Below are 25,905 nucleotides of genomic sequence, written 5' to 3' on the forward strand. Positions count from 1 at the left end.
TAAAAGGAGGAGGGAGAAAAACTATTCTCCTTAGCCTCTGAAAACAGGACAAGAAGCAATGGGCTTAAATTGCAGCAGGGTGGTTAAGTACTGGAGGCAATTGCCTAGGTGGTTGTACAATCTCCATCACTGGAGATATTTAAGAACAGATTAGATAAACATCCAACAGGGATAATATAGTCTCAGAAGGGTAGTCGAGTTAGTCTGCATCTTCACAAAACAAAGCAAACAGTCCTGTAGCACCTTAATTTTATTTATTAAGTAATGAGCTTTTGTGGGAAAGGCCCACTTCTTCAGAATTCTGCTCCAGAAACTGAAGTGGGTCTTTCCCACAAAAGCTCATTACCTAAGAAATAAAATGAAGGTGCTACAGGTCTGCTCACTTTGTTTTCAGGGATGATATCTGGTGCTTGGTCCTGCTATGAGGGCAGGAGACTGAACGTGATGACCCCTTGAGGTCCCTTCCAGTTCTAGTATTCTATGATTCAACTCCTCTTGCCCGTGTCGCATTGCCCACCTAGTGTTCCAAGGCTCTGGGGTCAGGTGCAGGGGGCAACACCTCAGGCCCAGTGATCTGGGCCCAGAGGGCCATACTATCTGTGCACCTGGCACTCCCAGACTGAAAGTTCCCTGCCAGCCCAGGTCTGCGGAGGAGGGAAGAGACATGGTGCGGCGGATCACTGGTCTTCAGCAAAAGAAGCGCGAACGGGAGGGATGGAGACTCAGAGTGGTCTGTAGAGCTTTGTGCAGATACAAAGTTAGTATCTGCATCTGCAAACAGATCCGTTCAGATGGCTATGCCCAGCTACCTGTAACTCTGTAGAGCTCTACCTGTCTGGGCCACCACATAGACTCCCTGAGGCACCGCCTATGCCCTGCACCTGTAGGCACAGCAGTTTGTAACCCTGCTTGCCACAGCCCCTAGCAAAGGGAACCAGTTGCTTGAGCCCCAGGCCTTGCTTTCATTACAAGCCGTGCCCTGGGCAGAGCTCCGTGTTGATGCCAAAGCACGAGCCCCAACGACCATCCACATACTACGTCTGCACCTTTCTGCTGGCTCGGGCCCAGCCTGGGATCGTACCCTGGGCGCCTCCGCGCGCCCCAGACCAGCCGCAGTAAGTCCCCCGCGCCTGCAGGGGTCGCTGGCGCCGGGGTGCTGCGCTCGCTTGCTGGTAGCAGTAGCCGCAGGCGCAGCGTCCGTGGCAGTAGTAGCCGCCGCCGTTGTCGTCGTCATCGTCTGAGCCGTAGCAGAAGCAGTCGCAGCGGCCTCGGTTCCAGCTCCGGTTCCTACTCCCGCCCCCGCTGCACGATGCCCACCGTGGAGGAGCTTTACCGCAACTATGGGATCCTGGCTGACGCCACCGAGACCGCGGGGCAGGTGGGTCCCGGCCGCGGCCTGCAGGGCCCCGAAAAGCCTCGGGCTCGAGTGCGGCGGGCCCCAGCCGGGGGAGCTGCGCAGGCCTCGCCCGGGCTGAGGGGTGGTTGGTGGGGCTGCGCAGCTTGGCGGGTCAGCGGGCTATGTGGAAAAGTAGTTGATTAAAAGAGTCTCCCATCAGCGGCGTTAGGCTTGAAAGCGGCCCGGGCCTCCCCTTTCCTCTACCCGGCCGCGGGCTGTTGTTGTTGCCCGGCCTCATGCAGTTGGACGGAGAGTCCGTGCCCTGGCATTCGGGACACGCCTCGTTGATAGCATCACAGGCGTTGGAAGGGTTTTGTAGCCTGCGGTGCCCCGAGACGTTAACGGTCCGAGTTGCCGATGCGCGCAACACTCACTGTTGCCCGTCGGTGTCCCTGGGAGTTGTGGGTAACCATCGTCTCCGAAGTACCAGCTCTTTGAAGCTTCCTCCTGCTTGTCAGCCCCAGGTCTCGCTTTGATTTGCAGAGTCCTACAGTGTTTGAGTTGTTAAGTCATTCTCAGTAAACAGACCTGTCTTTGCTTGTGTTTGGCCCAGAGAAACTTGTGGTAGCCATACGCATAAAAACAACATGCCTCGTACTATGTTCTCTAAATTTATTAATTAAATCCACAAAACGCCTTTGTTGGGCAAAGCATCCTTTCTGCAATAGTGAGGAGGGAGGATGTTACAGATAGAATGCAGTTCCTTTTCTTTATAATAAAGTATTCAGGTTTTTGTTCCAGTTGCAGTAATTAGCTGAAATGTCTGCTGGCACTTTAAGGTTTCAGTTCTGCAAAAGTTAAGTATGTGCAAAAGAGCTTGCACTAAACTGGGCACTGAACAGCTAAGCAGATGTAGAAGTAAAAATGAAAATAGCCAAAGAAATAAGTAAATGGCAATTGTTGTATAATTAGTGAGAGATTACTGAGCAAAGAGGAAATTTACTACCAAGCATAGATATTGTGTACAATAGTTTGTTTAAATAATAGATGGTAAGAATTTTAAGAGCAATATGATTATTCATGAGTGTACAACTTAGCGTGCAATCTCTCTGTCCCTAAGTTCTGGACAACAGTCGTCTTTATCATGTAGAGGGAGGGAATGGGGAGAGCTTCTGAGTAGAATTTTCTGTCAAGATAGATTAATAGAAAACATGATTTGGCAAGGCCAGCCAAAAGATCAAATGTCAGTCTTCATCCAAGATGGTAACTAATTATTAAAGTTCTTGTAGCTTTTGTAAATAATAATTCCTTTCTCTGTTTAGATAGTAGGTCTGCCATTGACCCCCTGTGGCATTTCATCAACTTCATTGCAACCCTGCTTGTATTTAAGGGTCTGCTTCCATGGACCTGATTGCAGCATTTGGCTCTTAGATGTTATAAATAAATATTTAACATTATTCAGCAGAACAGAGAGTGATTTACTGTTCCCATTGACCATTAAGGATTGTGTCTGCTCTTAGTGAAGTCAGTGTAAATTTGGCATATTGCATATTCTGCTCCACTTGAAAGGACAAGAGTATGCCATAAAGCCATGTCCTAACTTAGAGATGCTTTGGACAGTAATTATTTTCTTTAAACTCAACCTTCATTTTTTGGAAAATCTTGTTGATAAGATTAGTGGTCAGCCCAGTGATGTCACAAAGCAAGTTATGGTACAGTTTATTTATCATCAGTGGATGTGAACTTTTTGCAAGTATGGAAAAAGTACTCAAAGTTACTTGAGTAAATGTGCAACTACTTCCAATTCTGGATATTTGAGTACAATGTAAATTTGGTATGTGTGTACTTTTTCTCAAGTAGTTTTCCAGAGGGCTGCTTGTGACTTGTACTTAAGTACATTCCCCACATTCTCAAAAAAACAAACAAAAAAAAAAAAAAGGGCAGCTACACTTTTACAGTAGACCCTCAGCTTATGCGGATATTGCGTTCCTACACAACCCTCTGTAAGTCAAATTTTGCATTAATTGTGTGAGCCAGGAAACTGACCAGTGCAGCAGCACTGGTCAGTTTCCTGTCTCCAGTGAGCAGTGCAAAGCTGGGAGCCTGGCTCCTTGCTGCTCTCAGGAGAGAGGAAACTGATCAGTGCTGCTATGCTGATCAGTTTTCCAGCTCCCAATCAATGGCAGCAACCAACAGTCAGTGACTGGGGGCCGGCAGCCTGACTCTCACTGCCCCTGACAGGAGGAAAACTGCTCCTGTCAGGGACAGTGAGAATCAAGCTTTTGGTTGCCACCAGTGACAGGAGCAGGGAAACTGACCAACGCATCAGTGCTGCTCAGTTTCCCAGCTCCCCTGAGTGGCAGGCAGCCAGAAGCCAGCCAGCTAGCTCCCCGCCACTCAGAGTTGCGGTAACCCAAGATTCACGCAGCTTGAGTGCACGTATCTTGGGTATCTACTGTACTCAAGTAACTTTTTGTGTACTTTACAAAAAGGGAGAAATGGGAAAATAGGGTGCGCTCTTAATGATGAAATTAAAGTACTAGTGAAAATAAAAAGACATTTCTTGGTCCTAGGGAAATCCCAGTTATGCTCTGCTTTAAATACTGTCCTGTCTTTTAGCATAAAGATGCTTATCAGGTGATACTGGACGGCGTTAAGGGAGGTGCCAAGGAGAAGAGACTAGCAGCACAATTTATTCCGAAGTTCTTCAAGCATTTTCCTGAGCTAGCTGATTCAGCTATCAATGCCCAACTGGACCTCTGTGAGGATGAAGATGTTTCTGTAAGGATACGTGCTGGATATTTTTATAGCAAGCTGCTATACTGAATGTTGTTTTTGTTTCCTTTTATTCCTCTCCCATTTTATACAGGTATTTTCTTGTAGAAAAAATTGACTTCTGTGTCCATATGTTTCCAAGTACATTATGTGTGTGTCATAAAATTATAATTAAATTAATATTATGTTAGCACCTTCCTCATACTTCATTCAAAACAGTTCTGTTCAATTTGGGTGAAATAATCTGACTCTACTCCTACAGATACATGTCAGTTAGCTCATGATAACGTTTATAATATCCAACAAACACATTGTGCTCATCTTCAATCACTAAAAAAATCTTACTTGGAGATTTTGCTTCGCTATCCCTTGTGATTGAACCTTTTTTTGAATTACAGGAGAAAAATTCTCTAGCCAGAAACTGAACTAAAAATAATTTTCATATCTCTAACATTTTACTTTACTTGTACTTTACATGTATTTAGCCTTGCAGCTTCTCTGGAAGATAGGGAAATATTGCTCCCATTTTATATTTACACTTTGAAAATATGAGGCACAAAAAAAAATCAGATGTGATTTTCCGTGAGTCTTAATAACCCAGAATTTGAGTTTGCTTACATAGGAGTGCTATAGGTTAACCATCTGTGGAAAGCCATCTTAGGTGATTTGCGCAAGGTCATACAGGGAAGTCTCAGCTGTTCAAGGAAGAAACCTCAGTATTCCTAGCTCTAACTTGCACCCAACAGCAAGAAACCTGTCCTTTCTGTTTCAGCCAGTAATACCTTCCTATATGTGTTTGAATTTGATTAAATAAAGGATCAACGTTGTATTATTTTAATACAAATTTGGTTAATGAGATAAGTTAGTGATATTTTTGTGTGTTAAGCAATCTGTTAAGATGGCATTTGTCTGACATTACTGGGCTCAAGATGAAATCATAGTGATATTTTAATCTACAAATGTCTGTTCATAAGACTTTTTGAAACTATTGAAGTTTGAGACGTCACTATGTCTAATTGCTGGGGCAAAGATTTTTCAGTATGGAACTAATGGCAAAGCAGATTTAGGCATATGGGACACCTTACCTGAGTTATGCAGTTCACATCAACATGTATAATTTAGAACATTTGAGTTCAGCATTTATTTCAGGGATGCTATTGGAAATAGAAGGTAACATTCACATGCTAAATGATACTTCTAGGACAGCCAAGGCTGGGTCTACACTACAGAATTTTGCTGACAGAAGGGGCCTTCTGTCAACCTAATTCAGGAAGCATCCACACACTTAAAGCATTCTGTTGACAAATTCTCAACAGAACTCTGCATTTGCCTTGACAGTGTTGTCCCTCAAAAATTTGAGGCATAACAATCTCTTGACAGAATGCTGTTGACAGGAGTGCAGTGTAGACATGTCTGCCGACAGAGAGGGCTCCCAGTTGCTGGGCAGCCCTCTTTGCAGAGCTGCCATTCCACTTTCTGGCACCAGAAGGCAGAGCAGTCTGGCAGTTCTCTGTTGACAGAGCAAGTTGTATGTAGATGCAATCTGTTGACAGAGGTTCTGTCGCGATTAGCCTGTTGACAGTAACTTCTAGTGCAGTAATGGTAACTTCTGTCGACAAATGCTTGTAGTGTAGACATAACCCCAAGTGTTTTGTGATAACTAATAAACCCCTTATGCAGTATTAAAAATCATCTTACTGTTTGTTGGCTTAAATAGAAAATGCATGGTTGTTTTTCTCATTTAGCAGTGTTTCTTCTGGACCTTGTTTAGAATCAGTGCAGTCTGGATTTTCCTATAATTATATGCTAAGATTTTGACTCACTTGTTCAGATGGTAACGTTTTATTTTGGTAGATCCGACGCCAAGCAATCAAGGAGCTGCCTCAGTTTGCTACAGGAGATAATCTTCCTCGGGTGGCAGACATACTGACCCAGCTTCTTCAGTCAGGTAACATGTGCTGATGATTTTTTTTTTGGTGGTGGGAGTCTATTTCCTTCTGTCATGTGCTTCAGTTACATGTATTTTTGTGGATGGCTTGTTTGAAGAGAGTTTCAATTGAATCAACAGAAGAATTGAGTTTCCACATTAGTTATATAGCTATGTGCAACCGTTTTCTTTATGTCCTGCCTGCAAATGTGGTAGCCTTCACTTCAGCTGAAAAGTGACTGATTATCTTAATTTAATCCAACATTAGTTAGCTCAGTATTTCTGTCCAGCTTTTCATGGTCTGGATCAGGGGTCAGCAGGCTTTCTGAGGTGGAGTGCCAAAATTTTACCTTTATGTACAGTCCAAGTTGCAGTGATACTTTTTAAAGTCACGAAGAGTTCTACTTAAAACAGCCTCATTAATAAATAAATTGAGATGGAGAGCTTTACCCTTTAGGTCCCCGGTGTCCAGTACACTTCCCATTGGCCACATATGGCAAATGGGGCAACGGGATATGGTGAGTGTGGCTCAGGAGAGCCGCACACATGGGGCACTCTTCTGGCCGCTCCACGCATGTGCCCTACCCCATGGTGGGGAGACGCGTGTGGTGGGGTCAGCTACTCCATGCTCTAGCCCCTGGTTTAGCCCAAGGCAGCTTGTGTGGCAGCTTCAGCCAGTGTAGCTTCAGTCTCAGAGGAGGACAGCTGTGGCGTTCTGGTGAATTTGTCTCGGACATCTTTGGTTTAGGTCGTGGTTAGTAGCATTAGCTGTCCTTTTGTTAATCCAGAGGCAGCATAGCTTTGAGCAAGCTCCCAGGTGCCTGAGGGAAGAGGAGTGGGGCTGAGCTTCCACCTCACATGCCGATGAAAAGCAGCTCGAGTACCACTCTTGGCACCTATGCTGGGTGTTGATAACCCCCTGGTCAGGATTATCCTTGCCTTTAACATAATTGCTAATGAACTTTTCATATACTCGTGCCCTGGATCTGTCACGAATCTAGTATCCTTATGGTCTAGTGACCACATTTCGTAAAGACTCTGAAGGACAAATGGATTCTTTGGTATAATTTAAACTTTCACAACATTTTCAGTGCACAGTAAATTTAAACGTAACTTAATTCAGCATACAATATGTATTAATTTATATTCAAAAAAAGAAAATCCTAGTGGCTTTGTAGAGCTCCAATTATATATAGGGAATTATTTTATAAATGCTTTATGTTAGTCTCTCCTAGTCTGTAAATGGGTAACTGCCTTTCAGAAGGGACTTGCATCTTTCCAGCAGAAGCCCTATTTCATTCAAAATAAGGTGAAAAGAATTTTCATCCTTTTTGGAAAGCACTGGAGAATTTCAAAGTTGTTCTAAAGAAAATGTGTAAAAAATATTTATTTTTAACATATTGGTTGGTACAACTTTGGTCACTATGGGTTTAACCATCTCTTCAGCTTACCAATATATTTAGATTTAATAGCTTGTGAAAGTTTATAACTTTGCTTTTAAAACTTGCTATTGGTGAAATTAATTTTTTCATATCTATTTTTCATATTCAGTATCAGAATGACAGTGTCCTGTTTTCTTGACAAATATTTGTTAAACATTTGAACTCTGCAGTGACTTGATTTTTTTTTAACCAGATATCAGGAGTAAAGACTTCTGTTATGCTGGAGCACTTCTTTTGATGTCTCATTCTTGCCGTCAGCATTTCAGAAAGATGCATGACTTTGAATTTTCTCTTTTCCAGATGATTCTGCTGAATTCAACTTGGTAAACAATGCACTGCTAAGTATATTTAAGATGGATGCTAAAGGTAAACAACAGAGTCTTGACATAAAATGTTTTTATTGTATTAAATGCTTTCCAGTCATTAGTAAGTTTCACAGAGTGAGATCAGGAGTGGCACTTGTAACTGCTGCAGGTCCCTGTAAAATTTTAAGCAGGTATTATTACTTGCCATTCTGCATCCCAGATCTTGAAATGTTCGACTTCTCCCAATATGGATCATCTAAAGTCTAAAACTTAAAACTGTGGCAGTTAAAATGTTCTATGTATTATGCAGACATACAGGAAGGCATAGTCCTGGCCCTCTGTGTTTTTCTATGCTGTGTTGAACGTGTTTTTTCTAAAACTAGCTATTTTAAAATAACTTTTGGGATTTTTTCAATTTGGAAAATAGTTTTCTTTTCACTGAATATCATAATTATAAAATTGTTGAATGGTTTGGATTAGTTGAATAGTGCTGACATTTCAGGGACACTCGGAGGCTTGTTCAGTCAGATTCTTCAGGGAGAGGATATTGTGAGAGAACGAGCCATCAAGTTCCTTTCTACAAAACTCAAGACTCTGCCTGAGGAAGTGTTAACAAAAGAAGTAGAAGAGCTCATATTAACAGAATCAAAGAAGGCAAGTGTTGCATTTCACTCCAAATCTGGGTTTTCTTAAATCAGCTTTTTTACAGTAAAAATGTTTCCAGTATTTAATTGTTTAGAAGGCCATGCAAAACTGTGGCACAGTATACATGAGTCTGTGACTACTCCGTTATATTTGCAACCCAGATGTTGCAGCATTTTATGGATGAATGTGAATGAAACTAATTTTTCACTTTTGTTTATAATCTGTTTTCATCGTCTTGCCTCAGAGAAATGCAAAAATCAAGAAAACTGACCAAACAAATAAGAAGTAAATGATAGCATTAAAGCGCTTTCAGTTTGTCATTCATTTTTGGTTGAAATCTAAGGAGACCTGATATTTAAAAATTATTTGTTGAGCAATTTGTTAGCATTTGTCTGTGTGATCCTTCAGTTACTTTAACCCAGAGTCATATGAAACACTACTTTTTCTCCTCTACCTTAGCTACTTTTTGTAAAATTCAGAACGCTAAAACGGAGCAATTGAATAACAGTACTATTTACTAGGAGATTATTATTGCAATTTGCCTCAGTGGCATTCTGTTTTCTGCTTTTATTTTAAGGTGCTTGAAGATGTGACTGGTGAGGAATTTGTCCTTTTCATGAAGATATTATCTGGCTTAAAAAGTTTACAGACAGTGAGTGGGAGACAGCAGCTGGTGGAACTGGTGGCTGAACAAGCTGACCTGGAGCAAACCTTCAATCCATCCGATCCAGACTGTGTGGACAGACTTTTGCAGTGCACTCGTCAGGCTGTGCCACTTTTTTCAGTATGCATTTCTTTCCTTCGTATAGTTAGTACTATATTAAAGTTGCTGACTGTAATATCTTCAGTTTCATGACAATAATGTGAGAGTGATTGCACAGCTGTGACATAGGGGCAGCAACTTCTCTTTCCTAAGTCTTTCATGTATTTTGGACTGATCTGTTTGGAGAATTTCCATTCAGATTTAAATGCTAAGAAGCTTTATTTCTTCCCAAAGTTCCAGCTTTATCTGAAATTGAAGATTTGACATGAATGTTATTCTTCCACATCTGTTCCTCAGCATATGTAGGATTTATTTTAGTGTTTATTGGGTATGGAAGATAATTTTACCAACCTGACTCTAGGCTCTTGATTGCTAATAAACTCTATGCTCAGCAAATTCTAACCTTTTAATTTAAGATAATTTTCTCATGGCTACGGTAGGCTTTTTATGCCATTCTTTCTCCTCTTTGCATCCCTTTCAGATAGGCAACTCTGTGTCCTTTGTCTATTTTTTATAAACTTCTCTTTCAGGAAAACATCACGTCACAACATTATAAAAGGGGTATGAGAGAGGGCGTATGAAGTATGTGGTTAAGGCACTGGGACTGCATATGTGGATGTGTCATAGGCTTCTTTTATGGTCTTTAATTATTTAATCTCTGAACCATAATTCACCAGCAAGTAAAATGAAAAATGCACCAGAATTCTAATCTGTGTACTGATTCGATTGTTCTTGATGCTCCTCCACGTTACAGAACTTGGACAATCTGTTAAAGGAGATTGTGGTGTTTTATGGTGTCTTCTGATATATCCTGTGTTGAAAAAGTTTTGTCATGTTTTCCAGTCTTGCAAGGGAAAGTCATTATTAGATAAAGCCAGTGTTTAAGGTCATGACTTCTTGCCATGTGAAAGCACCATCTCCTATATCAGACACAGATTAACACTTGTGCTAAAAGAAAGTCACTGAAAAGAGGCCTCAGCCTAACTTCAGGAATAGTTAGTAACTTCTTTTTTTACAACTCTGGCACTCTGACAACAAAAGAGGGATTTAGGTCTTGCAGAAAAAATCCTGTGTTGCATGTCTTTTATTGGCTCAGACTTTGGGGTCTTGTAACAGTCCCTGCTTTCATACGTGATGTCCTCCTTCATATCTATTGGACTGAACTAGCAGAATGTCCAGTCAAGACAAAGAGATGGGTATGAATCTTCAGCTCGCCCTCTTCCTCCCTCCTCAGTGAAGGTCAGCAGTATTTCAGAGATGAGAGCACACAGTTCAACAGACACATGGATTTAAATTTAAACGTAAATTAACTCCAATTAATTGCAAGGCATATTACAGCAATTTAAAGCCTGTTTTGGTGTCAGTGTTCCCCACCCCCACCCGAGGAAAGTAAACTGTTATAGATAAGAAAATTGCATACACTTAAATCCCTTATAGCCTAGGTAGCACTCTTAGCTGGAAGGGCTAATGGGTTTTGATGGTGGAAATTGGCTAAGGGTAGCAAATCGGTGAGTGTCTATTAGGCAGGGAAAGGGAGGACTCTGAATCAAATTCTTGCTGTAACCTTAGTTTCTTTCTGAACTTTACAGAAAAATGTTCATTCTACAAGGTTTGTGACTTACTTCTGTGAGCATGTGTTGCCAAATCTCAGTTCCCTAACTACTCCAGTGGAGGGCCTTGATATCCAGTTAGAGGTAAGCTAAGCTAGTAAAAGATGATAAACCTCAAACATGCACACTATAGTGCTTATTTCAGAAGGGAATGTTTCTCTGCATAACACCCTGGAATTGTAAAATTACAAGCAGTGTGTGCTAGTTCACTGTCCTGTGACTGTTCCAGTTAATATGAGAAAAAACCACAGGACTCTGCAAGCTGATGGAGCAGTGTTGAGTAGACCCTTCCTTCTCATGCCTAAAAGTTAATATGGAAAGTGAAAGCCTTACCCTAATTAAGAGATACAGCTGTGGTCATTAGTCATATAGTGACCGCAGTGAATTCTCCACGCTGTTCATGTTCCTTCACATTGTCTTCCAGATTATCTGCTTAGAATTTCCATTTTGTCAGCCATGTGCTTGTGCTGTGCAAAACAAAAACAAACAAAAAATTTCTGCCTGAAAGAACTTGCAAGCTGAAAAAACAGTCCCAGAGGGACAAGATGCACTGACCAGCCATGAGGGAATAACTTGAATATTTTTTTATTCATTATTGTGTCACTTCTTGTGGACATCATGGAGGAAAAGTAGCTTTCGGACGGACTGACATGCATTGAGGAAGGAGATTTGAGTGAACATCTGTCTACAGTCTGTAGTGTGGAACAGGAGATTCATACAAGCTTAGTCTGATAGCACTGTATAACAGTTATTAAAATACATGTATAAATATTATTCTCACAGGTTAATTTTCATTAGTTCTTCACGAACCTCTGCTACTTAAAGCTCTCATTAAAGATGAGATGTCCCTCAGCTGTTGTGAGTTGTATTTTACCAGCTGTCTAAAATCATAACTGATGTTTGTAGGAATTGAATGTTGTGCTATGCTTAAGAAGCCCTGCAAATGTTGCAGTCCACTTTTATTTAAAATTCAGCAACTAAGTGACTATAACTCTTATTTTTACCAAGAGCCCTGTTCTCATTTGTAGGTATTGAAGCTGCTTGCTGAAATGAGTTCATTTTGTGGTGACATGGAAAAGCTAGAATCAAATTTGAAGAAGCTTTTTGATAAATTACTGGTAAGACAAACTTTTACTGAGATACAATAATAAAAAACACCCTCTTGAAAGTGAGTGAATTTCAGTAGCTTATTACTTGTTGTAAAGGTATTTACCCATGGTTATTTTTCTAGGCAAGACAATTGAGTGCAAAGGTCTTTGCCCACTTTGAATCTCTGTGTACTATTGCAGAACTGGATGGTTGCTCTACACACTGTTTTTGATTCAAGTTGAAGAAAGTAGCATAGTTTGTGTTCGTATGATCTGTAAATCCATTAGCTCTACCAGTAGTGGCAGGACTACCACAGTGGCTTGCTGTGGGTCAGCGCAGGTGTAGGTGAGATGCTGATAAAAGCGTTGGTAACTGTTCTGAACTACATGCCAGCAAACAGTAGTAGCATGGAGCTTGTGAAACAAAGGGAGACTGTTAAAATTGTAAGACTAACTAAGGCCCTATGTAGTGTAAGTTAAACTAGTTTAGTTGTAGCCTATACAAGGTTGCAGCAGAGCCTGTAGCAAAACGTTAGCTAGTCCTCCTTGACAATCTAACAATGCAGAGTGTTTGCTGGAATGGCTGTTTCCAAACACTAAATTAACATATACTTTGTACAATCATACATTCAAGAGAAACTGATAAATAGATTAGACTGCTAACCTGCTTACATATTGAGCTAACTGATTTGGTAATGCTGTTTATTTTCTGTATTGAGTTTTTAATTTTCATAGCCTTGGTCTCCTGCGGAAGCGGGTGAGATGCAAAGAGTGGAGTGAGGGGAACAGGTGAGTGAAAGTGTCACAAATCTGCTCTGCTTTGTATTTGTCAGGAGTACATGCCACTCCCTCCAGAGGAAGCAGAGAATGGTGAAAATGCTGGCAATGAAGAGCCCAAGTTACAGTTCAGTTATGTGGAGTGTTTGTTATACAGCTTTCATCAGCTGGGGCGAAAGCTTCCAGACTTCCTCACATCCAAGCTCAATGCTGAGAAATTGAAAGACTTCAAAATCAGGTAATACATGAGAAACTTTAGCTTGGAAATATCAGTGTAGAATATTATTGGTCTTTCCTCTGCTGAACAGTTTGGGTGAGGGCGAAGCGTAAATCAAATCATTATATGAAATAATGAGCTGGCTGAAAATGTTTGCAACATTTATTTAAAAAAAAAAACCTGTCATATTACAGTTCTCTTTTGCTTGTGCTATTTGTCTTACAGGAATGTTTGACGTTTTGTCCTGAGCTTAGTTGGGATTCATTAAATAGATATCTTAAAACTTTTTTTTCTTTTTTCCACTATTAGGTTACAGTATTTTGCCCGAGGATTGCAGGTTTATATACGACAGCTTCGTCTGGCACTTCAAGGAAAAACAGGTGAAGCCTTAAAAACAGAAGAGGTATGTTTCTCCAAAAGCAGTTCTCCTCCTGTCAATTCTGTGGAAATAACTATGGCAAACAGTTATAAATGTCAGCCATTATTGCTGAGATGATTTTAGGCAATTGGATTAATTGAATGATACTGGGAAATTACTATGCTGCCTTAAGCCCACTAAATGAATGAGGGTTGACTCAGCATGTCTGGCAAAAAATATCAGTACAGCTGATAGAAAGTATATTAGAGAGCAGAAAGCTCTGGCAGTTCAAATAAAGTTTGTGGTCTGAAAACAGCAAATGTTTTCCAGATTTAGGAAGTGCTAGAAGAGAGAATGCATCATTCTCTCACCTCTATAGATCCAAATTCGCTGCTTGTCATGGGTGGTGGGTGACCCCATGGCCTGGGGAGGCAAGACAACATTCCCCACAGTCACATCCCTTAAGCCTGAGGCCTAACCCCAGCTGTCCCCCTTCCTGCCCCGCCGTGCCAAAAAAAAAAGGGGCTACTAGCCCTCAGCCCACAAAAGTGTGGTAACAGAGCTCTGGGGAGCCAGCTGGTGGTGTGGCTGCAGCCAGCTCCAGGGAGCTGTCAGTTGGTGCCGCTCAGCCCCTAACTTCTGCAACCTACAAAAGCAGGCTGGAGCAGTGAGCTTGGTGACCTCTGGTTGAGCATGGGCAGTGACAGGTGAAGCCGTTTGGGAAGGCATTACCTTCCCTTGCCTATGATACCCACCAATCATACCCCTCGTGTTCAAATGAGTTTGAACTCAAATGTGTTACTAGTATTTCTCAATACTACAAGGGTATGAAATTAGGTGCCATTGGCTGTGGCCAAGTTTGGAATACTAGCTACGCTGCAGGTCAGCATTCATAGAAACTGATAGAGCTGTGTGAGAGCAGAGGACTGCAGTGCCAGATGTTGCTGAAAATCAGGACTTGGATGCACTGATTAGTAGGGAGTGCTGTAGATTGGGACAGCAGCTCGTTAGCAGAGCTGTACCATGGTCAAGCACTAGAAAGGTGATGGCAACAGATAAGATTTGAAATGGTTTAGCAGAGCTGCAGTGGGAAGCTGGCATAGTACCTTGCTGTACTATTGCTTGTCTCTAACCAGTGCTGTCGTTCACTTTCAGGAGCTTTATCCTTAAGTCTATTTTTAAAGTTACAGTGCCAACACTTCATACCAAACTGTGACATTCACTGTCCTGGGCTTTTTAATGTTACAATCTTGCAGTTCTCTGAGCAGCTAAGGTTTTCATTTGTTGTAACATCAATCATGGAATTCAGAAGCAATGTTATTTCACATTTAACAATTCAGTGATGCTAGCTTCCTAAATCAGTATCTAGTTATACTATAGTGATGCCTGATCAGGGCCAGTCTTCTTGGCATAATGAAACAAGATGGTGGAGAGTTGTCTGTAAAAGGTTTTTGCTAAGCCGCTACTGCTAAACATCCCTTTGTTTTACGGTGACCATCCGTCCTGTATTGGGCGGGACGGTCCCGTATTTGGGATGCCAAAAAGGTATCTTGACTCTCTTTTTATAAGAGACTCGTCCCATAGTTGGGCTCACCTCCCTCCCAAGCCCCCCGGACACACACGCATCCACGCAGTTCCCTGAGCCTCAGGGAAGCAGGGGGAGTGTGGGCAGCTGCTGCTTTCCCAGGGCTCAGGGAGTGCCAGGGGAGGGCCAGCTGCTGCGCTTCCCCTGGGCTTTGGGGGATCGCCAGTGTCTGCTGCTTCTCTGGGGCTCGGGGAGCACCAGGGGCTACCACTTCCTCCCCATATCTCCCTGTCCCATATAAGGGACAGGGATATATAGTCACCCTATTTAGTTCATATATTTGCGTTGGTTATACTCTCTTGACTGGATTTATATTGCAAGCCTGAATGAGTGGCAGATAGATACATGACAGAGTGGTTGGATGATGGGCAAGTGTCATCAATCCCGATGCCACTTCTGGAGATAGGGAAACACTTCTAAGCCGCAACCAAATGAAATTAGATGCAAAAAATCACATCTTAGCTTTGACTTTCAGATTATGATAGGGGTCCGTCCCCCGGACCCTGAAATTGTTTGGCCTAGATACACACCATAAATTTTACTTTGAATGAGACCTATAAAGTATTGGATAAAGAGTGGTGGTAGGAATTAGGAGATTCTGGAATTCTACAGCCAACTGTGAATTTCATGAAATGCAAAATATTGAGAACTAAAAATTAAACAGCTAAGTCATTTAAAGAAACTTGCTATAGAGCGCTCATCAAAGCCATACAAATTTACTAGGAAGTTTGCAGTAAAATTTCAGTATACCTGTCTTCACTGTATGCATCTGATGTAATCTCAGATTACTAGAATAGCTGTAAAGTTGCTATGTTTTTCTCTTTTGCAGAACAAAATTAAAGTGGTTGCCTTGAAAATAACTAATAACATCAATGTTTTAATAAAGGTAAGCTAACTCTTTTGTTAGGTTGAAGTATGGAACAGGTTTGTAATAGAAGGATCTTTGAAAAAGAAAGCTCAGGAACAGAGAGCTATTGAGAAACTTCCAAGATACGGATTAAATTTTATTGTCAAGACATTGCATTGTTCTCTCTACCATGTAGTATATGAAAGTCAGCATTGGCACCATATTAAACTTCTTCCTTTTAAGTTTTTGTTAGCATTTTGTTAGTGTTCACAGTGCTCCCCTGCTTTCATGCAAGTGAATTCTCTGGAGCTGTCTGTTAGCAATTAACACTGGAAATGAATAAAATACTTATTTAAGTGAAGCTGAGACTGCCTGCCTCAACTTCATTTAGTATTCTGTTTTCTCATTGTATAAAGTTTGTGGCATTATTATCAAGACAGAGTGAGAATTTACTTAAAATAACCACTATAATGGATCAGTTCTCCTTTGCAGGATCATTTTGATCAGAAATAGGGAGCGATTGTACTGAAATAATAATATTCATTTTAGGATTTACTTGCTGTTTGATTTTAACAGATTTGAGGGAATTTACAGTATTATTTAAAAATAAAAGCAAACAAAGGATTAAGCATGTCTTGCCCCATAACGTTCCCTTCTTTGGTATCTGTAATTAGAAATATATCCCTGAAATGTTGACTTAAGATTTAACATAATTATTTTAAACCAAACTCTTTTTATCATAATTTCCCTTCAAAGTTCATGCTGTCACACTCTCGTGAGCTAATTTTTTTGCTCATTTCTATGCTGCCTCTTAACACCGTGGTGGGGTTGGCAAAAAGATCCAAATTATAATTCACTGTAGTAATGTACAGTACATTAAGCCCTCAAAATGCGTGATTTCGAGTTGTGCTTAACTCGCATTATCATGACTTAAGTGCAACTCAAAATCCCGCTCCCCCAAGCCCCAGTTCAAACCCAGCACAGCCCAGCTCATGGACACAACTCCAACACCACCCCACACTCCCGTGAACAGCTCTGGCTCAATGCCCATGGCCCCGCCCAAACTCACGCTCACCCCCACACATGGCTTCGGATCACCCACTCCTGCACACAGCTCTGGCTCAACCTCCTAGGCTACGTCTACACATGCCCCAAACTTCGAAATGGCCACGCAAATGGCCCTTATTCCCATGGAGACTTCGAAGTAGGTGGGGTCCTTTCGAAAAGGAGCCCCGTCTGGACGAGCTGCGCGGCGGCAAGCCGCGTCAATTTTGAAGTGCCGCTGACGCCCGCATGCTAATGAAGCGCTGAATATGCATTTCAGCGCTTCATTAGTAAACTTCGCAATGGCCATTTGCGTGGCCATTTCGAAGTTTGGGGCACGTGTAGACACGGCCCTACAGGGCCGTGCAGCCCCAGCTCAACTCTACCCCCGCTCACTCCCTCTGCAACCCTAACCCACCATCACACTTCACCCTCCCCAGCTGTCCCCCACAACCCCAGGACTTAACTGTCAAAAGGAGCTCCATGTACTCCTGCTGCTTCCCCAGCTGCAGAACGCATGTTCTGCCAGGGAAAAAAGATCCCCGCCCCCCCCGGCCCCACCTCCCAAACTTACACAAAATTAGAGTTATGTGAGGGTGCATGGGAAAACAACCTTCGCATAACTCAAAGGACTACTGGACACAGATGGTAGTGTATCATGCATAATCAAAACATTAGGCACCTCCATTGTTAAGATAAAATTCTAATTTCATATTAATATACATGGAACAAAGTAGCTGAATTTTTATTTGGTTCATTTAGATAATTGTTGTTTCCAGATCTTAAAACTTAAGTCATCTTTGGTTTTAAAGACCCTGTTTGAAAGAGATTATGGAAAATAGGGAAGTATGATGCAGAATCATAGATAAGATTATGGAGCGTTATGGATGTAGGCTTCATTTTGGAATCAAATATTCTCAATTTTGTTTCTTTAGGACCTTTTCCACATTCCCCCTTCTTACAAGAGCACAGTTACGCTGTCTTGGAAACCTGTACAAAAGGCTGATGCAGGGTGAGAATTACCAGGAAAGTTTGCTTAATATGATGCAATTTTAGACACACATTGTGAAATCTTTATTTTGCTATCTACGTTAACTTATCATTTTGTGGTATTCAGCAAATGAGCTTGCAAACAAAGATATGCATGCATAAATTTAGACAGAATTAAGGTAATAGCACAGACATTGTGTATAAGTCATATTATTAGTCTTGTTTGCCATATAGCAGCTTCAGTTATTGGTGGGTTGTATAATAAGGTGTCAAGATTTCCTGGGATGATTGGTGAATTATTTAATCAAAAGGTGGATCAGTCTGTCAGGAAGAATTTACAATACTGTCTCTGGCCGAGAGTGTCTTCATTAACAGCTCTACTGGCTCATAAATACTAATTGATGGAACTGAGCATACTGTATCTGTACTTATTACCTGAAGTTAGAGCAAAATATTTCAAACACTTCTCTTTATATTTTCTTGCCTTTGTAGTCAAAAAAGAGCTAGTGAAGATACAACCTCAAGTTCACCACCGAAGAAAGCTCCAGCAGGACCAAAAAGGGATGCCAGGCAAATATACAACCCACCTAGTGGTAAATACAGTAGCAACCTGGGCAGCTTTTCTTACGGTGAGTTGCATGGTTTGGAAGAACATTGCACTGTGAATTACACCTCTCTAGCAAGGCAAAAAGCAGTCAAGCAGCACTTTAAAGACTAGCAAAATACTTGGCTCAATCTAATTCTTGACCTTCCCCCCCACCCTTCAGCTCTCTGATTTGCTCACCTTGATTATCTTTTTCTGATTTGTCCTCCTTGCTTACTGTTTTTGGTTCTCTGTGCCTTAAATATTGAGTCTGTTCTGGTCTGGCTATGGTCTGAAGAAGTGGGTCTGTCCCACGAAAGCTCACCTAATAAACCATTTTGCTAGTCTTTAAAGTGTTACTTGACTGCTTTTTGTTTTGATAGTGTATAGACTAGCACGGCTTCCTCTCTGTTACTCTCTAGCAAGGGTATCAGATAAGCCAGTTCAGAATTTAGTTTCATGATTTTTCCATGTAATTGTAGCTATATGTTTTTAAATCACTGAACTAGTGATGAGTCCATTAACTAAGCAATTTTGCAACATAATTTTATAGCCACTATTTTCTTGCAGAAATCTAGAATGGGGAGATTAAGCTGTTTGAAAGCTGAGATTGCTTATTATTATATTATGGTATAAAGTAATATTCTTAATGAAAATTCTGTTATTTTAATTACCAATTGTAGACATAGTAGGCAGGCATTTAGGGCTATCGGCCATTGTAACTTTTAGTATCCTTTTAGAAATTATAGCAGGAAAATGTTGTAGTCATCTTGTGTGTTTCCCTGGTGGTGTAGAGTCCTTTGAGGATGATCAGCTTTGTGTTCCTCACTCCACTATGTCTAGTTTTAAATATCCAAAGTTCTGTCTTTGCCTTTGTACAGTTAGGTGTAGTGTAATTTTAAAGTCTTAACTGTAACAAGGGAAGGAAAAAATACCAGGGGACTAAAACATACTGATGTATAAAGGCTTCCATTGGGATCGGACTCAAAATAGGCCACTGACAAGCCTGGGAAACCTTATGATGCTTCAGTTCTTTCAGTTAGATTGAACTTAATAGAACTAAATGGAAAAACTAACTCCAGTATATGAAGAGGAGTTCACCCTGTCATCTAGTTCTTCCAGTGACATTGGAACCTCAAACTGAAAACATTAGGGTACCAATACTTCACATCACTTAAGCATGTTCCTAATTTTAAGTAGGACGTTAGTCCTGTTTGAAGTCAGGCAGACTACTCAAACGTAAACACATGTTTGATCCATGCTATAATGGATGGATAGTTAAAAACTCTTAATAAAACTGATACACAAGATTTTTGAGACGAAGGTTGTAAGTATTGTTGAGTTGATGGGTTTAGCCAAGGTAATTGGGTCTGAAATAACAGCTGTAATAGGTATGGCACTACTGCAATTTCACTTTTAATCAGCTATTCAAATACTAGAGACCTGTATGAGATAACTGTTCGCATTTATTTTCAGAGCAGAGAGGTGGTTTTCGTGGTGGCCGAGGAAGAGGTTGGGGAGGACGAGGTAATCGCAGTCGAGGAAGAATCTATTGAACAGACCATTCACTCTCCAGAGCCATTATGGGGTAAAACAGCTGCAAAAGTACCAATCAAAAGATTGCCTGGAGTATTGTATCCCTTCAAAGACTGCCTTCTGCTAAAGACTGACTTAAATGTTCTTTATACCTTTGTATGTATGATCTACTTTTCTAACAGACTACAAACTTGTCCATACTGAAACTACAACTGTATTTTTGGATGATTAGTCAGCAGTTTTGAGTTACTTCAGAAGTGTCTTCAGGGTTTATTCAGAATTGGAAAACAGCATAGATGTTTTATCTGAAATTACATCTTTATAGTTTGTATATTAACCTAAAAATCGGCTATTACTCAACTGAAACTATGTTGTAATTGAGTTTATATATTAAATAATGGACAGGAAAGGGATGACTACAAAGGTACATGTCAGTTAAGATTGACAGCTGCAGTGATCCTTTCCTCATCTGTAACAGTATCTTGCAATATGTGGAGAAGAGTACCATTGTTAAATTAGCATTTATTTACTCTTTATAACAGAATCGTTGAATCTTCAGACAAAAGCTGGATTTTTAAAGTCTGCAACATGGACACCAATTTTTGCTTGTAGCATGACGCAATCATTTAACTTAAAGTTGTGGAGAAATGTGTTTGTGTTTTTTTTTTTTTGTGTTTTTGTACATCTTACTCTTCTCCCTACATTGTAAATGCAGAAGTGGGGTTTTGCAAATGGGTTTTTAATGTTCAGTATGAATATGTATGCATATGCTGTGAAATTTCAGTAAAATGAGGGAAACTAAAACTAGAAATACTTCAGGAATGGGAAAAGTCAGATGCAATGATTAAGCTTCATAGATTAGAGTTGGACAGCAGCAGTGGCCTGGCTCTTTCCCGTATGTTTTGAAGGTTTCTGGGTTGGTTGGCACTTGAATTTTTTTTTTAAAATACCAACTACATTTTAACAAAAAAGAAATAAAATTTTATTTTGGGTACCACTGGGAAAACATAGCTATGTTGTTTGATTTAGGTGAAGAATTAAAGACTCTGTACTAGTTTGTTCTTCATGGTAACTTAAGATTTTATTTAATCGTGGACATCTAGTAAATACTACTTAAGACCAGATATGGGTACAGAGATTTCGTTTGCTTCCTCTACCCACAAATTTTTAGTATAACTTTTTTTTTTTCCACTGAGATCATTCAAAGACTGAACATTGTAAAAGATGTCATGATAGTTAAAAAGAGAAAGTTGGGGGGAAGGAAGAAATTCTAACATAGTTATAAGATGTGTTTATACAAAATATCGAGGCTTTAGAGGACTTAAGATTTCCCAAACTTTTATTTTTACCATTTTGATGACTGTATCCCAAACCAAACATGTAACATTTTCCTACTAGTTTCATGTGTATTTGTGAGAAGTAGCTTGTGAGTCTGACACAGGTGTCTTTTTATTAACATTCTGTACATTCTAATATTTATCACTGCAATATGAGCAATGCACATTTGCATTTCTGGAAGTAATGCAAGATCTTCTAGAAAATTACAACTTTTAAAGAAAAAATAAGAAAACCTATCAAGTTACAGAAGCAGTCTACAAACTTGATTTCTCTGCAGCTTTGTAACAGTGATGGTAAACTTTGGACATTCCATAAGCACTTGAGTTGAATTTTTTTTTCTGATTACAAGACACTTGTTAAATTTAGATGGTCACTTGGAAACTAAGCAATTTTAGCTTTCAAATACAAATTGACAAGATCAAAATGTCATTTTGAAAACAGGCACCAGGACTGATGATGTATTTGCAGGTGAAAATTCAACATGTAAAGCAGTAATATGTACTACTGGAGGATTTCTAAATTAATTTCAAAACCTTTTGTAAGCACATCTGTATTCTAATCACTGGATGCAAGCAGCTTCTTTACTCACTGAAGTTTGAATGAAAACTTCGTGGCAGTGTCAAGATATGGTGTGCTGCTTCAGCAAAGCCCTTGCTGCCTCAGAAATAGCTGAGTTCTCCCCCACATTCCCACCCTTTCATTCTTAATTTCTGATACAGTGAATTCTTTTGAAGGCACCTGTTCACTACCTTGTTCAACTGTAAACGTTCCCTTATGCTTTTGGAATAAATTCATTTTGTAATTTTGCGTGGCTTACTGTTTCATGGTTACCATAGTTTCAAACAGTTTCATAGTTGAAGACCATTTTGTGATGGCTCCCTAATGGATGTTACAGTATCTTATTTTCTAATGGCTTTCATTCCTATAGATCTCCCTAGTTCAGCTTTAAAATTAATCTACAAATTAGAAGCAGCCAACATTAAGACTGTTGCAGCTGTTTATCTAAATTAACATTACAAGCAAAGTTTTGGATAGGAAATGAAAAATACACCTCTAAATTGAAATGGCAATGAGGAGTTTAGGTCAGCTGAATGTAATGATCTGAGCTACAATTCATAGAATTGTTGAACTAGAAGAGAATGTGGGGACTTTGAGAAGTTAGGATCCCACAGCACCAAGTAAACCCAGCATATTGCTGACAGGTGTTCATCCAACCTGTTCTTAAAAAACCTCCAATTGTGGGGATTCTACAATCTCCCTTGGAAGCCTTTTCCAAAGTTTAAGTACCCTTAAAATTAGAAAGCTTTCATCATATATAACTTCAATCTCCTTTATGCCAGATTAAACATACTACTACTACCTTCAGCAAGCATGGAACACCATTGATCACTATCCTCTTCATAATAGCCCTTAACATGTTTGAAGACTTATGTGATTTCTACTCAGTCCTCTTTTATCAAAATTAAAAGAGTCTCAGGGTTTTTTTTAACCTTTCCTCTTTGGTCAGATTTTCCTGTTGATAGACTCCCTCTTTGACCACATCTGTCCTAAAATATGCCATTCAGCACTGTAAACAGTACTCAAACTGAGGAATTACCAGTGTCAAGCACTGTGGGACAGTTGCATGTTGTCTCAAAGCATAAAAATCACATTAATACACCCCAGATTATTAGCCTTTTTTGCCTCTGTATTACATTGTTTCATTCAATTTTTGATCCACTGTAGTCTGTTCCCTTTTCACCAGTACTGCCATCCAGGTAGTTATTCCTCATGTACCTATGCATTTGTTTTTTTTATTCCTAGGTCAAGCTCTTTACACTCACCTTTATTCTGTTGAACACATCTTGCTTGGGAAAAGTTGTGGATAAGATTGTAGACCCAAATGCCCATTGGCAATAACTAGATTCATTAGCAGATCAAAGCTATTGAAATGGACTCTGAAATGAGTTTACTTCAGTCTACTTGGCCTCATTTTACAGAGGCAGGGGCATTTGTGAGACTTATCTTAACTGACAATCCTATTCAATTGCCTGCCAGATTCCCAGGACGCATGTTTTAATCCTATATGTTGGTTTGAATTTACCCTCTGTGAGCAGCCATGTGGCCTCCAAGCCTGGTTACTGTAAGTCTCTACCAATGTCAGAGGTTTCATTCCCTTCTTAAAAAGAAAATTACCCCCAAGTGATTCAGACTAAAACAGCCTGATCCAGCAACAAAGACCTATTGAAACGACACTATTGCTGTGCTTTGCTCTTTCCTCTGGTTTCCAGTTGCCTATAGCACCAAATTAAAGGTTTCAGAACTCCTCAGGCTAGGAATAATCTTAGTTTCCTGCACTTCTGAAATATTCAGAAGTCAAGTCATAGGAAGATTCAATGATACTGGGTACTGCTAACAGTAAGCCACACAATAACTTCAGAAACTGCACTGTTGAGCATGGCTGAGAATGCTTGAATGTGTTTTCTTCTACCACTGTGATGGAGAGGTACAGAGAAGAGATTTGGGTTTTTCAAGTAGCTGAAAGGCAAAATTTATTTTCCTTCCAGTAAGACCAGCAATTTTTAATGTTTCTATTCAGACCAGAGTGGGTTGCATAGCAATTTACAGAGCCTTTCAAACTGAGTTGTAAGGTACATTTTGGTTTAATTTTAAAAGGGAAAATAAAGCTTACAGGTTATATAAGTAAATGCCAGTTTCACCAGGCCTGCTGCAATCACCATTCATACTGCTTCAGTGCTTTGACTATGCACAGTGGCCTCGTAATAAAACATGTCTAATACAATAATTATGGCAATGTACATTTTAAATCTCTAGATCACTTTGCTCAGGAAAAGGTGCTCAGTAAATGACTGCCTATACAATGACATGAAAATGCCATCACATCCACAAAAATAATGCAAGTGCATATTTTAAGAGCTTTACAATATTTTCCACATACCTTCAAGTACAGACCTGTAGCACAGTAGCACCTTCATTTTACACAATCAAAAACAAGACTTCACAATGTGTAGCAAAACATAATCCAGAATCTGATGCCACTACCAGTGAAACAGCTTACTGAAGATGCTTCTACATCAGCAATATTCCCTCTAATTTTGTTCTAGCCATGTGTGCAATTAATTTTATGTGCATTAGGCATATGTGAATGTACACCTAGGTGAGGAAGCCCTGCTAATTAGATGGGTCGAATTTGGATCTCTCCTGAGCAGCCACACAAGCACACAGCTTACTGGGAATACTGTCCATCAAGCTATTCTCAGTGGCTGCATCTACACTAGCGAGTTCTTTTGGAGAATCCAGCCCTTTTTTGAAAGAACCTGCGCCGCATCTACGCACATAATGTGCTCTTTAGATCTGAAATCAAAAGAACGTGGCTTTTCTTTCTGAAGCCCTCCTCTACCCCTGGATCGTGAAAAGCACCTTTTTAAAGCTCTCTTTCAAAAGAAGGCATACATAGATGCTCTGCAGGCCCTTTTTTTGGAAGAGCAGTCCTCATGACCCTGGATTTTTTTGATCCTGGGCCTGTTCTTTCAAAAGAGTGGGGGCTGTGTGGATGTTTTCTATCAAAAGAGTGGAGCACTTTTCCAATCTTTTTTGTGCGTGGAAAGAAGTTTTTTTCAGAAGAGATCCCTGAAGAACTTCTTTCAAAGGATCACTCTAATGTAGACATAGCCAGTGAGTTTGAAAGGGAAAGGCAGAATGTGTTTGTGGATGCATTCAGATTGAGTATTCAGCAACAACAGAAGGCAGCTCTAGCAAAGGATTAGACTAGGACTATTCTGAATATGCATCTGGAGTCCCAGCCAGGAAGACATTACCAATAATTATTAATGTTTTAGTCATGAGTTCTTATTTCAGATTCTCTTCAGTACTGAAAGCAGATATTTAATTTATTAGTGTTACAGGAAATTAACTTAATTTCCTGAAGATTTTCAAGAGAATTTTACATTTGAGTTAAGTATCAGAGAGGTAGCCGTGTTAAACATTTGAGTTAGTCTGTCTTAAGAAACAAAATCACTTCTGCAACCAATTAAAGTTTTGAGCCTTCCGTCTAGTACAATATCTTGTTCCCAACCCTTCAAACTTACCCTGTAGTTAAACCTCATCAAAAAACTTGAGACTAGCAACACCAATACAGACCACATGTTGCAACTTTAAATTCGTCTGCTTGGAATCTGGAGAGATTCTGAACTTTTGATACCCCAGTGGAATCTGAATCAACGTTCTGTGTAGTATATGGTGACTCTGCTATTAGTGAAGTCTGTGCCTCTGTATGGAGGAATGTGAAGAGTATGTACTGTTGGATGACTGAAATATTCATTTCTTTTGTGGTTTTGTTAGCTGTTCTGTGTTACGTGATATACAGTGTAGTTCTTTTGTATATGCATATAATTTAAGGAATTAGAAAAATTCTTATTTGTATTTTAAATAAATTATGATACAACCTCCATCTCTGAAAAGCAGAAGTGGCATTCATTTATATTTAAAATAAAGACAAAACTAAACACAAGACTCATATTACAAAAATGAAAAACCCTGACCCAAGAGTACAAACAGAATAATCAGGATCCAGAAAAAATCCTTTCCAAAAATTACTTTCCATCTTAATGTTCCTGAGAGAATGGAACTACAACCCCAAAACTTGGGACAACCAAGTTTTCTGGTTAGATAACTAAATCTGAAGTCATATGCCTTGTCTGTGTTTGAAACTGGTTTGAGATGCAGTTTATTCAGATAAA

The 25,905-nt window shown here is 40.1% G+C and overlaps 1 protein-coding gene across 1 annotated transcript; it reads left to right on the top strand.

Annotated features, from left to right (window-relative positions):
- The first annotated feature begins 351 nt into the window (after positions 1-351).
- API5 (apoptosis inhibitor 5) lies at positions 352-25,631 on the top strand. Its single transcript, XM_074997512.1, has 14 exons — positions 352-1,378; positions 3,956-4,117; positions 5,966-6,059; positions 7,781-7,846; positions 8,288-8,439; positions 9,008-9,214; positions 10,783-10,887; positions 11,832-11,921; positions 12,725-12,906; positions 13,195-13,288; positions 15,658-15,714; positions 17,655-17,731; positions 18,202-18,338; positions 19,769-25,631. Exons 1-14 carry the CDS (start codon positions 1,310-1,312, stop codon positions 19,846-19,848), a joined length of 1,572 nt encoding a protein of 523 aa, XP_074853613.1. The 5' UTR covers positions 352-1,309; the 3' UTR covers positions 19,849-25,631.
- The last annotated feature ends 274 nt before the right edge of the window (positions 25,632-25,905 follow it).

The sequence above is a fragment of the Carettochelys insculpta genome, chromosome 6 (genome assembly GCF_033958435.1).
Source record: "Carettochelys insculpta isolate YL-2023 chromosome 6, ASM3395843v1, whole genome shotgun sequence".
Lineage (NCBI taxonomy): Eukaryota > Metazoa > Chordata > Testudines > Carettochelyidae > Carettochelys > Carettochelys insculpta.

Coding starts and splice junctions, on each gene's coding strand:
- API5 (XM_074997512.1), top strand. CDS start 1,310: ATGCCCACCGTGGAGGAGCTTTACCGCAACTATGGGATCCTGGCTGAC. Junction 7,847..8,287: donor ATTTAAGATGGATGCTAAAG/GTAAACAACAGA, acceptor CTGACATTTCAG/GGACACTCGGAGGCTTGTTC. Junction 8,440..9,007: donor TATTAACAGAATCAAAGAAG/GCAAGTGTTGCA, acceptor TTTTATTTTAAG/GTGCTTGAAGATGTGACTGG.